Source organism: Geotrypetes seraphini, chromosome 1 (genome assembly GCF_902459505.1).
Source record: "Geotrypetes seraphini chromosome 1, aGeoSer1.1, whole genome shotgun sequence".
NCBI classification, from domain to species: Eukaryota; Metazoa; Chordata; class Amphibia; order Gymnophiona; family Dermophiidae; genus Geotrypetes; species Geotrypetes seraphini.
The window spans coordinates 27,123,140-27,136,986 of record NC_047084.1 but is presented as its reverse complement, the minus strand read 5'-3'; the positions used below and the strand labels follow the sequence as shown (position 1 = coordinate 27,136,986).

Here is a 13,847-nt window from a genome sequence, read left to right as displayed (position 1 = left end):
TTACAATTAAATAGAGAGCATAGCAGTTTCCCTGCCTTAGAGAGTTCAGAGGCAAAGAGGGACATAGAAGCTTGCAGTTCTAGGAAGAGCCAGAGAGAGAGAAAAGGGGGATGGTCTAAGCTTTGTGTTCCATAGATAAAGGGAAGGATAGACAGAGAGAGGGAGAGCCAAGACAGAACCAGAGTGCCAAGCAAAGAGCCAAGAGATAGCTAGATAGAAAGAGAGAGATAGGGCCAAGACCCCTCTCCTGATAGCTTGATAGAAAAAGAGAGAGATATGTGTGTTGCAGAGAGCAGGCTTTTATACCTTGACTCAATATAGAAACCTGTATGCCCCAGTATCTTTCTGTTTAGAATTTGTAAACTGTTTGAAACAATGGTTAATTTAATTGCTAAGGAGGGTGAGATACCTGCAAGCATGGTGATGGGATTAAGTCTCTGGCTTGATCTGTGCACCATTGTCCTAAGCACCCTCTTAATCAGACATTAACACCTTGTAGCTAGTCATGATTCAATCAGGGAAACTTAAAACATATCAGGGATATTTAACACAGTTTCCCTGCACTAAGGGTCTATCTGCCTTCCCATGCCAGAGTCAGATTGATATAATTTCCCATAGGCCTCTAGGCTGACAAAAGCATTCATTGATTTGCTGAAAAAGTATCAGTATCAGTTGTGGACTGTTTTGACTTGGGCTTTTTTTGATTGTGAGTTTTAGTAATTATGTATTGTTGCATTATTTTTTTTATTATTTTGATACCTGGTGTTGACATTTTACTACAATAAAAGATCTGTTTACTGCTGTTTGCAAAATGTTTAGGGACTCTGGTCAGAATGTAAACCCCTAAGTGAACAGAAGTTGACACAAATGGCCCCTAAAAACATATGTGCTGAGAAACGCAGCATGTAGCTCATGTCAGTCTTAAATTAGGTGCTGTTTATAGAATTGCGCCTAGTGGTGCTTAAATTGCTTGTTCTAACCTGAACCTTAGTGAACCCTATTTATGTTAGAGTTTTTTTGGCCTAAGTCCACGTTAGGCACCTACTTTCCAAAAATGCCCTTGATCCGCCCCTAACCATGCCTGCTTTTTGGTAGGTACCTACTGAGTTAGGTGCCTTCCACCTAATTAATTTTAGTTTAAGCCAATTATGAGGTGCTAATTGCCCTTTGGTGCAAATTAAGCTTTTTAAATAATTGTGAGGCACCTAGATTGGCTAGGCATGCCAATCTAGGTGTCTTTTATAGAATCAGGACCATCCTTTACATCAGTGGTCTCAAATTCGCAGCCTGTGGCCCGCATGCGTCCCGTCAGGTACTATTTTGAGTCCCCAGTATGTTACCATTGTTCTGGAACGTTGCCCGCCTCACTGCTGTAACCTCACAGAAGTGCTTTCCTGCGTCTAAGCGATTGTGAGGTGGAGTGGAGAGGATAATCGCGTACAGATGCAGGAAAGCGCTTGCGTAAGGTTACAGCAGTGAGGCGGGCAACGTTCCAGAACATAAGGTAACCATTGGAGGCAGTGCAACTTGTGCATGTGTACGTAATTGCGTGAACTCTCGCGAAATTCGGCACCTCTCCTGGCGGTGATTGCTTGATGTAAGATGGCGGTTGTGTCTGGTGCTGGAGGAGGTGAGAGCTAAAGGCGGTTGTGGATGTGACCACCGGACACTTAAAGCACAAGTTTTCCAGGCATAAGTCGGATATTGATTCTGCCCCCCTACTAAAAAGCCTAGAGGACTACACCAAAATCAGTTGATACCTTAGATTAGAATCTAAATCACAATTTTGCATGAGGTAAAACTCTTTATAGTTTATAAATCTTTCCTTAATTGCTTCTAATAATTTCAGCTAAACACAGCTGAAAGCAGTGCAACATGCAGAACGTGAAAAACTATCTAAACTTTGCTTTCTGCATGTTGCACTGCTTTCAGCTGTGTTTAGCTGAAATTATTAGAAGCAATTAAGGAAAGATTTATAAACTATAACGAGTTTTACCTATATAATAAAACGATAGTGGCGCATGCGCTTTTAAAAAAGCGTGATCCCTGCCGCTGTGGTGTATGATCCGTGGCCGTGTTCCATTTTAGAACCTGGCCAGGGATCACTCTGGCCACTCCCCTCCTCCCGCCCTCGCTCACCAACCCGAAGCAAGCCTCCTCCCGCCCTTGCTCACTGCTGCTGCTGCCGCTGATCCTCCTCTTCGGGGCAGCCTGCGATCGTGGCCGGCTTTGGCGGGCCTCGCAGGCCGCTTTCGGGCCTCAGTGGCACGTTCCCTCTGACGCACGGGATTGCGTGCTTCCGGGTTGGAGAGCAGCCTGCGAGGTTCACTGGGGCCGGCCACCACGATCGCGGCCTGCTTTGAAGAGGAGCAGGCCAGAAGGGAGGGTAAGCAGGGGGAGGGTAAGCAGGGGGATCAATACAGGAGGCCAGAAGGAGAGGGGGCTGCTTTGGGGGAGGGGTGTGCTGAGGGGACACAGAAGGGGCCATGGAGAGATAGGGAGAGGGAAAGGGGGCTGCTTTGGGAAAGAGGTGTGCTGGGGACAGACAGTTTTGCTCTGGGGGGAAGACAGAAGGGGCCATGGAGAGATAGGGAGAGGGGAAGGGGGCTGCTTTGGGTGGGAGGTGTGCTGGGGACAGACTGTTTTGCTCTGGGGGGAAGACAGAAGGGGCCATGGAGAGACAGGGAGAGGGAAAGGGGGCTGCTTTGGGGGGAGGGGTGTGCTTAGGGCAAACAGCTTTGCTCTGGGGGGAAGACAGAAGAGGGCCATGGAGAGACAGTTAGGGAGAGGGAAAGGGGGCTGCTTTGGGGGGAGGGATGTGCTGGGGGCAGACAGTTTTGCTCGGGGGGGGGGGGAGGGACAGAAGGACACAGACAGCGGCCAAGGAGAGAGAGATAAAGAAACACAGACTGACAGACACATCTATTCTAGCACCCGTTAATGTAACGGGCTTAAAGACTAGTTTCTTTAATAAGACATTAACTATTTTTTCTACAGCCCTTCAAGTACCTAAAAATCCAAAATGTGGCCCTGCAAAGGGTTTGAGTTTGAGACCGCTTCTTTACATGTTAACAAATCAAATAGAACATCTTCATGCAGATTTTAATGCATAATTACTATTTACTAGCAGATTTTTACAGATTTAGAATAACTTTTTCTGCATCTGTTCCCCAGATTACAATTAAATATGTTGTGTTCAGAGGATTAACTTAATTTTTGAAGAAATGATTGTCCAGGAAATCATAGCTAATTCATGGTGGTTGTTTTGTTTTATCTGGGAGGTTGGCTATTATTCTTAACAGTAGCATGTTTACATATCTCTAAAAACTGAATGTTTCCAGAATCCGCAACATTGGTATCATGGCTCATATTGATGCTGGAAAGACCACAACCACAGAAAGAATGCTTTACTATTCTGGATATACAAGAACACTAGGAGGTAAGAGAGATTTTGACTTACCTAAAATAAATAATAAAAACAAGATGGAGGTGATTAACTAACATTGAAATGAGTCAGCAGAATATGCCCAAAACAGCTAGTGCACCTTTGTAAAAGGACCCCAAAGTGCAGTGGAGATAATCAAAGAGCTAGTAGAACATATTTTTACACTCTATTAATTTGCATCTATTGAAATAACTTAAAACCAGTGCAAATGGAGTGGTATACCTTCTGAGGTCCAGTCCTTGGGAATATTTATCAACAGCTCAACATGTTTTGGCAATCTTGCCTATGTCAGAGGCTAATATACAGAAGTCTACAAGTTGGCCCTTCAGTATGGGCATCATCTAGTAGGGCATATACCATAGAAGCAACCAATCAAAACAAGACAAAAAAAACTAAAACAGGAGAAATAGCAACCAAAATCAAGACCACTGTGTCCATTAGAGCAGTGTTTTTCAACCGCTGTTCCGCGGCACACTAGTGTGCCGCGAGATGTTGCCTGGTGTGCCGTACGGTCAGGGCCGCCATCAGGGCAGTACCACCAGTCTAGGGAGAGGGGCGGTCCGCCCCACGTGGACAGGAGAGAGCTGGACGGGGGACCCGCGGAGTTCAATACATCTCGAGCCGCGAGGCTCGTCTTCTGTTCCTGCCTGCCCTGCAGCTAACATATAGCCGATCGCAAGCGTTCCCCGATGTCAGCGCTGACGTCGGAGGGAGGGCTTAAGCAAAGCCTGCCCTCCGACGTCAGCGCTGACGTCGGAGAATACTTCCGTTCGGCTATTTGTGCGCGGCAGGGCAGACAGGAAGCAGAAGACAAGCCTCGCGGCTTGAGCTTCGTTTTGCTGAGAAAGTTGAAAAGATGAGCTGGGAGGCAAACACGGAACACAAAAGGGGGGAGGGAGTGCGTTTTGGACACAAGGCATGAACTTGGGAGAGAGGAAGGGAGGGAAAAAGATGCTGAGGTGGGGGAGGGAATGCGTTTTTGGACACAGAAGAAATGGACTTGGGAGAGAGGAAGGGAGGGAAAGAGATGCTGAGGTGGGGGAGGGAATGGGTTTTTGGACACAGAAGGCATGGACTTGGGAGAGAGGAAGGGAGGGAAAGAGATGCTGAGGTGGGGGAGGGAATGCGTTTTTGGACACAGAAGAAATGGACTTGGGAGAGAGGAAGGGAGGGAAAGAGATGCTGAGGTGGGGGAGGGAATGGGTTTTTGGACACAGAAGGCATGGACTTGGGAGAGAGGAAGGGAGGGAAAGAGATGCTGAGGTGGGGGAGGGAATGGGTTTTTGGACACAGAAGGCATGGACTTGGGAGAGAGGAAGGGAGGGAAAGAGATGCCTAGGTGGGGGAGGGAATGGGTTTTTGGACACAGAAGGCATGGACTTGGGAGAGAGGAAGGGAGGGAAAGAGATGCTGAGGTGGGGGAGGGAATGCATTTTTGGACACAGAAGAAATGGACTTGGGAGAGAGGAAGGGAGGGAAAGAGATGCTGAGGTGGGGGAGGGAATGCGTTTTTGGACACAGAAGAAATGGACTTGGGAGAGAGGAAGGGAGGGAAAGAGATGCTGAGGTGGGGGAGGGAATGAGTGTTTGGACACAGAAGGCATGGACTTTGGAGAGAGGAAGGGAGGGAAAGAGATGGTTGTGTACACGGGGAATAGAAGAAAGGAGAATTTTTGGTCATAGGGAGGGAGTGAGGTACAGATAGTGGCATACCAGGGTGGGGGGGGCGGTCTGTCCCACCCCGGGTTTACGTCCCAAGGGGGTGCACAGCTGGCCACCCTCCAGTGTTGTCCCTAGGCCGGCAAACTGCGGCTCTTTAGCCACTTGAGTGCCACCGCCGCCATCGGGAACAGGCTGGCACCAAGTTCTCCCTGCTTTTCCCTGTGGGGCCGGCCAACTCTCGCCACTCGCGTCAATTCTGACGTCGGAGAGGACGTTCTGGGCCAGCCAATCGCTGCCTGGCTGGCCTAGAACGTCCTCTCCGACGTTAGAATTGACGACGGGTGGCGAGAGTTGGTCGGCCCTGCGGGGAAGAGAAGCAGGGAGAACTCGGTGCCGGCCTGTTCCCGATGGCGGCAGTGGCAGCCTATTCCCCAGTGGTGGTGGCAGCATTATAAAATACTTTCTTTGTGTTTATTTAATTCCTATATATTTATATATAGTCAATATAGGCACAGTTAAATTTTTTAACTTTTTCTAATGGTGGTGTGCCTCGTGATTTTTTTCATGAAACAAGTGTGCCTTTGCCCAAAAAAGGTTGAAAAACACTGCATTAGAGTGTCAAAAACATCGTTAAAAGTAAAGTGGTTGCTCTATGACATGGTTCAGCTCTACCTCTTTGTAAATCTATACTGCCAACCTACTTTGTAATCACTCTGTTAACCTCTTTGTCAAGTTATGTTGTAGCTCACTGATTTTGGTCAGTTTTGCCTCTTTTGTAAACCGCACAGAACTGAAAGACTTATGTGATATATAAATAAAAATTTGCTATGTAAAAGTGTATTACCATATTATCTTATATGACCCTTCATATATATACACTGTATATTCTCTGTATAAGAACCGAAAATAAAATTTATCTACTAGCTACCAACTAATATACAACCTTTTTATTCTTTTTATTTATGATGGATCTTCAAAAAGTTTCTGCACTTTTATTTTTTTAAACGCTATTAAATATCTCAAAAGCAAATTACATTACTTTCCCACATAATCACCCTGTTTTGCGATACATTTTTCCCAGTGTCCTACTAACGTCTTAATGCCATGAGAAAAGAATATTTTGGTTGAGCACGTAGCCACTGATGCACCAGAGCTTTCACATCATCTTCACAGCAAAATCTTCTGCCCCTTAAAGTTTTTTTGAGTGATCCAAATAAGTGGAAATCAGATGGTGCTAAATATGGTCTGGATGTTCCATGACGAGTGGAGTACCACAAGGCTCCGTCTTAGGGCCGACTCTATTCAACTTATTCATAGGCGATATGACCCAAGGGCTTAGAGGAAAAGTATCACTGTTTGCTGATGATGCCAAACTATGCAACATAGTAGATAAAAGCGGTGTGCCTGATAGTATGACGCAGGACCTACGACAGCTGGAACAGTGGTCGTCAACTTGGCAGCTAAGCTTCAATGCTAAAAAATGTAAAGTGATGCACCTAGGTAAAAAAAATCCACACAGAACTTACACACTAAATGGTGAAACCTTGACCAGGACCACAGTGGAACGTGATTTAGGAGTGATCATTAGTGATGATATGAAGGCTGCCAATCATGTGGAGAAGGCTTCGTCCAAAGCAAGACAAATGATGGGCTGCATCCGTAGGGGTTTTGTCAGCAGAAAACCTGAAGTCATAATGCCGCTGTACAGATCCATGGTAAGACCTCATCTGGAGTATTGTGTTCAATTCTGGAGACCACACTACCGGAAAGATGTGTTAAGATTAGAGTCGGTTCAGCGAATGGCTACCAGGATGGTCTTGGGGCTCAGGGATCTCAAGTATGAAGAAAGGCTAAAAAAACTGCGGATGTACTCACTGGAGGAACGAAGAGAGAGGGGAGACATGATTGAGACCTTTAAGTATATTACGGGACATATAGAGGTGAAAGAGGATATCTTCTGTCTTACAGGGCCCTCGGTCACCAGAGGGCACTCGCTGAAAGTCAGGGGAGGGAAATTTCATGGTGATGCCAGGAAGTACTTCTTCACCGAAAGGGTGGTCGATCATTGGAACGAGCTACCTCAGCAAGTGATTGAGGCCAACAGCGTGTCAGATTTTAAGAAAAAATGGGATATTCATGTGGGATCTCTAGGGGAGTAAAAGTCAGGGAGTGGGTTATTGGTATGGGCAGACTTGATGGGCTGTGGCCCTTTTCTGCCGTCAATTTCTATGTTTCTATGACTTCCCACTTCAATTTTCTGAGTGTTGCCGATTCGTTTGGGGGCATGCATTGTTGTGCACTAATACGATACCATTTTCAGTGTTCCTCTTCTTTTAGAGCAGATATGCATTTCAGCTCTCTTTAAAGCATGTCGCTTGTGACGGTTGTTCATCTTTCCTGGTAGGTTTCAAGAATAGGCCCTTGAGAATCCTAGAAGACGGTCAGCATCAACTTTTCTTCCAACAGCTGCATGTTGAATTTCTTTGCCACAGGGGATGATGGATATAGTAACAAAGTAAATGACAGCAGATAAAGTCCCAAATGGTCCATAAAGCCTGCCCAACCTTACCCTCTCTTTAAATTGCTGATTTAATTTAAATTTTCCTTTTTCCTAGCTATTTCTGGGTCAGAAACCCAAAGCTCTGCCTGGTACTATGCTTCCTTCTACTGAAGTCTCTGTCAAAGCTCACTCCTGCCCAGCTGTCAAAGCCCTCACCAGTCCATCCTCAACCAAATGGCCATATACGGACACAGACTGTGCAAGTCTGCCCAGTACTGGCCTTAGTTCTTCAATATATACCATTATTTTCTCTTTTGAGATCCTCTGTGTTCTTCCCATGCTTTTTTGAACTCTGTCACTGGTTTTCTCTCCACCATCCATGCATTCCAGGCATCAACCACCCTTTCCATAAAGAAGAATTTCCTTACATTACTCTTGAATCTACCACCCCTCAACCTCAAATTATGTCCTCTGGTTTTACCATTTTCCTTTTTCTGGAAAAGATTTTATTTTACATTAATACCTTTCAGGTATTTGAATGTCTGAATTATATCTCCCCTGTCCCTCCTTTCCTCTAGGGTATACATATTCAGGGCTTCCAGTCTCCCCCCATATGTCTTGGTGCAAACCTCCTACCATTTTCATCGTCTTCCTCTGTACCGCTTCAAGTCTTATGTCTTTTGCCAGATACAGTCTCCAAAACTGAACACAATACTCCAAGTGGGTCCTCACCAACGACCTGTACAGGAGCATCAACACCTTCTTTCTTCTACTGGTTACGCCTCTCTCTAAATAGCTTAGCATCCTTCTGGCAAGAGCCTCTGCCTTGTCACACTGTTTCTTTGCCTTTAGATCTTCAGACACTATCACCTCAAGGTCCCTCTCCCCATCGGTGCATATCAACCTTTTGCTTTCCAGCACATAAGACTTCTTCCGATTACTAATCCCCAAATGTATTACTCTGTATTTCTTTGCATACTGGGGCTGTAACGATTCAATGATAATTCCAAACAGTGACCTCTACTTATGATATTATTATAGCATTGAGGTTTGTGGATCTGAGCACATTACACATAACACAAAAAAATTTTTTGAAGAAGGTGGTGCACACTTGTATGGACATTGGTGCTGAATACATAAAGCCTGTGTGTTGTATAAAATAGAATTTAATTTTATTTGCCAGATATTAGGCCATTCTTCTAACTTTTGCATACCCTTTTCATGTTTTCCACTCCCTCCTTTGTATCTACTCTGTTACAAATCTTGATATCTGCATAAAAAACTAATTTCCTTCTAACCCTTCAGAAATGTCACTTGCAAACATATTGAACAGGATCGGGCCCAACATTGATCCTTGACGGACTCTACTATTCACTTTTCCTTCCTCTGAGCAAATTCCATTAACCACCACCTTCTGGCATCTGTCCGTCAACCAGTTTCTAATCCAGTTCACCACTTTGGGCTTAACCAGCCCATCAAGTTTGTTCAAGAGCCTCCAATGAGCAACCGTGTCAAAGGCTTTGGTGAAATCTAAGTAAACTACATCTAGCTTATGTCCTTAATCCAATTCTGTGGTCACCCAATCAAAAAATTCAATCAGGTTCGTTTGGTACGATTTACCTTTGCCTTCGATCCTATAACCCATTAGATTATAGGAATTTCACTATCCTTTCTTTCAGTAACACTTCCAACAACCAACGTTAGGCTTTACAGGCTTGTAGTTTCCCACTTCATCTCTGTGACCATTTTTGTGACTAAGGACCATATCCACTCTTCTCTAATCCCCAGGACCACTCCTGTCTCCAGTGATTTATTGAACAAATCTTTAATAAGACCTGCCAAAACCTCTCTGAGCTTCCTCAGTATCCCCTTTGGCCCCATTGCTTTGTCCACCTTCAATTTTTCAAGTTGTTCATGAACACTTTCCTCCATGAATGGCACAGAATCTACGCCATTTTATTTTATTTATTTATTTATTCACTTTTCTATACCATTCTCCCAGGGGAGCTCAGAATGGTTTGTTTATATGAATGTATTCATTTTCATGTGTAACTGCCAGACAATCTCGGTCCTTCTCCAGGATTTTCTTCTGTGAAGTATTTATTTAGCATGTTTGCTTTTTCCCTCATCACTCTCCACATATCAGTTTATAGCTTCCATTTTTCATCTTCCTCCTTTTACTAATGTAGCTGAAAAAAAATTTTGTCTCCCTTTTTTACATTTTTAGCCATTTTCTCTTCTGTACTCCTCCTCTTGGGTTTTTTTTATATTTCAGGAACGACAACTCTTTTGCCTTTATTTTCTCTGCCACTAGTTTGGAGAACCATATCGGTTTCTTTTTTCTCTTGTTTTTATTTATTTTCTTTTCATAAAGGTCAGTAGCCATTTTTATTGCTCCTTTCAGCTTAGACCACTGTTTTTTCACATCTCTTATGTCCTCCCCTCCTAAAAGCTCTTTCTTTAGGTACTCTCCCATTTTATTAAAGTCTGTATGTTTGAAATCTAGGACTTTGAGTTTTATGTGACCGCTCTCCACTGTCATGTCAAACCAAACCATTGCTTCCATTGCATACCCTGCCACTTGCTTTCTGGTTCATAGTGGTGAACCCACATTTCATTACTGGTGACCATCTGCTGTAGAGTGTTTTCACCTTCAAGATAATGGGTCAAATGTTGGGTACAAGTGGATTGATTTTTCACTCCGTCAAAAATTACAAAGACTAGGGGACACTCAATGAAGTTATAGGGAAATACTTTTAAAACCAATTGGAGGAAATTTTTTTTCACTCAGAGAAATAGTTAAGCTCTGGAACGCGTTGCCAGAGGATGTGGTAAGAGCGGATAACATAGCTGGTTTTAAGAAAGGTTTGGACAAGTTCCTGGAGGAAAAGTCCATAGTCTGTTATTGAGGAAGACATGGGGGGAAGCCACTGCTTGCCCTGTTATCGGTATAATGGAATATTACTACACCTTGGGTTTTGGCCAGGTACTAATGACCTAGATTGGCCACCGTAAGAATGGGCTACTGGGCTTGATGGACCATTGGTCTGACCCAGTAAGGCTATTCTTATGTTCTAAGTTCTTACGCTTATGCTCTTCTGTCAGTTCTTTAGGCACCCATCTGGCACACACTTTATGGAAGTTAAGGTGGTCATGAATCGGGGAATACACAGATCCAACACTGACATTCAGCTTTTCTGCCATCTGATCAACCGTAATTCTTCTGTTTTCACGAATCAGTTCCAGGACTCTTTTCTTCATTTTGCTTGGTAGTGACTTTTGCTGGACGCCCAGAGTGCTCTGCATCGGTAATATTCGTATGGCCGTTTTCAAACATTTCTATCCATTCATAGACGACTCTACGAGAGAGAATTTTGTCCCCTTATCGAGCACACATGCAGTGATGAATACCTGCTCCCAGTACACCTTCTGCCCACAAAGAACGAGCACCAAATCATTGTTCCTCTTTGGTGCAAATTGTAAGTTTAGCAACCATCTTCACGACAGTGTAACAGCTCTCTCACTACCTGCTTGCCTCACTGACTAGTCACATGACATTCTATGACACGCTCTCTTATCACTTCTTCTGCCCCAACCATTTCCCATGAAAATATGAAAGTGCTGAAACTTTTTTGAAGAACCCTCGTATCATTGAGTGCCCATTTGCCTCTCAATCTTGAAAGAACCATATACCACTAGCTTCATCACAAAAAGGGAATCAGAAAAGGTACTCAAAGCCAAAGCACTTAAAATTAACTTAACAAAGATTTATCATTGCAGCTTAAAACTGATATTATTGCGTAAAACCACTTCTAATGCGACAGACACATCATTACAGTTTCTATTCCAAACTGGTGGAAAAGAAACACACTCAGACTTAACAGTTGTCTGAGTGTGTTTCTTTTCCACCAGTTTGGGCAAAGTTTTTTCATAGTGACTTCAGAATTGTGATCTTTTATACTGAACTACAAGACTTTCTGACCCATGATGCAAGCAGAGATGCCCAAACAGGGCCCATGTTGGGTCCATCATTAAAGTAGGATTACCCAGAACTTGAATGCCGTTTGTACTTTTCTTGTGTTCCTTTGTGGTTTGTACTTTGAATTCCTTTTTTCTACAATTTTAATCACAGAATAACTGCTGCCTCATCACTTCTAATGCTGTAGGAATCTGAGCCAACATAGATCCCATGATTTTTAGGGGTCCACACATCTATTTGAGAGAGAATATAAATTCAAATCATTTTATACCTGTTCACAATAAGTAATTGCAGTTGCATTTTCACCTTGCATGTGCCTTTTTATGATGATCATGTTTTGTCATCTTCCAGATGTTGATGATGGTGATACAGTAACAGATTTCATGGCCGAGGAACGAGAGCGTGGTATTACCATCCAGTCTGCTGCTGTTACCTTTGATTGGAATGACCATAGGATCAATCTAATTGATACACCAGGTGCAGGGCTATTAAGTTGTTGCCACAAACAATTTACTATATGCTGTGTGTTTGGGACTGTAACAAAGTAAATCTGTCATTTTGATCTAGGCCATGTGGACTTTACAGTTGAAGTGGAACGTTCATTGCGAGTGCTTGATGGTGCAGTAGCTGTGTTTGATGCTTCAGCTGGTGTGGAAGTAAGAAATGTTCTCTAAATGTTTGTTGGAACAGAATATTTTGCTTTTGTCTATTTATTTTATTATTTAAAAATTTATATACCGCATAAATACTATGCGGTTTACAAAATTACATGCATACATATTAAAAATACTAAAACATGTTTTGACAGAACAAATATAATAAAACATTAACAGTCGCATTATTAAAATCTTTTTTTCAAATTCATCCAACAAGATGGAAAGACAAATCCCATAAAAATATTTACAGGACGGTAAGGCTTCAGCAGCAAATAGCATTAGCACATGAAGGCATTAACAAATAATTGTGTTTTCAACATTTTATTAAAATTCAGTCTCCCATCACAAAATCGCTCCTCATACTACCTGGGTCAGTTTGGCAGGTTAGTGATTGCAGCACATCATCTGGAAAAAGGCCACAGGAGATGAGATATTAGGTTAATAGTCACTTTGAATTTAGTTGTTTGAACTATTTTGGGATATTGTAGTTAGAAGGGGAAGAATGCTGTATGTAAACTTAAAAAAATATTGGGGGGGGGGAAGGTATCTTGCATATTAATGTCCCACAGGGTAGAAGACAATGGAGAAAAACAACAAGCTGTAACTGAATAAGGCTAGAGATCCTGCAGGAGGTTATGCTCGGTGGCTGGCAGCTGGGATGTATGTGGCTGGATTTCAGGCCCATAATAATTTCAGGGTTGTGGAAGGGAGCTTGGTGCATAGTTATAAATGAAGGAGCACTCCTGCAGTTGGTTGAGGAACTATAAAAGGTGTATGAATGAAAACTTATAGTGCTAGATCTCAGCCCTGGTTCTAAATGAGATGTGAGCAGTGTTCCCGCTAAGCTGCGCTGGCGTGCGCTGGCGCACAAGTTTCACGTCACAGCGCACACTCGAGCGGAGGTGAGAGGAAGCGGCGGCGGTCTGCCCTGATCGCCTAAGATGCAGCAGCGGCGGCTCCTTTCATGATCCCCGTAAATTACGGGGATGCCGCCGCTGCTGCATCTTAGGCGATCAGGGCAGACCGCCGCCGCTTCCTCTCACCTCCGCTCGAGTGTGCGCTGTGACGTGAAACTTGTGCGCTGCGATGTAATATTTTGTGCGCCAGCGCACGCCAGCGCAGCTTAGCGGGAACACTGGATGTGAGCCCAAAGAATCAGGAGGAAACTGCTGGATGAAAACTGAATTTCTTGTACAATCCCGCTTTATTCCTGGACTAGTGGTTTATTTCCGTGTACCCACCAGGACTTTGTAGGAAGCCACAAACTTCAAAGACCTAAAACCCTCATCACTGCCCCTGTAAGCATCAGTTTTCCTTCCTACAAACCAAGCTGTAGGAGCTTGTTTTTTCTGCTCGTGTTTTATTTTGTGTAATTTCAGTCTTTGCATTTGTGGTTTTTGCCCTTGTGCTGCGGAAATTCCATGCAGGGACAGCGGGATATTGCGGATCGTTGGAAAATCTGCTTCTGGGGGTGGTTCCCTGTTTGTCAGTAAACCCCCTGGATAGCCTGCACATCAGATCAGGGCTCTTCTTTCACGGCCCAGGCATGTCATTCCAAGCTGCACCGTGATCCTGACACTGTGGTGCTTCGTGACTTGGATTTCA

The 13,847-nt window shown here is 43.9% G+C and overlaps 1 protein-coding gene across 6 annotated transcripts in view; it reads left to right on the top strand.

The window, feature by feature from the left end:
• GFM2 (GTP dependent ribosome recycling factor mitochondrial 2) overlaps positions 1-13,847 on the top strand; it is a 201,894-nt gene that overhangs the window by 35,203 nt on the left and 152,844 nt on the right. For all 6 annotated transcript variants that reach the window (XM_033929287.1, XM_033929289.1, XM_033929285.1 and 3 more), the window contains exons 5-7: positions 3,342-3,439; positions 11,938-12,063; positions 12,154-12,242. In XM_033929287.1, the coding sequence (XP_033785178.1) occupies positions 3,342-3,439; positions 11,938-12,063; positions 12,154-12,242 (313 nt within the window). The remainder of the gene's footprint in view (positions 1-3,341; positions 3,440-11,937; positions 12,064-12,153; positions 12,243-13,847) is intronic.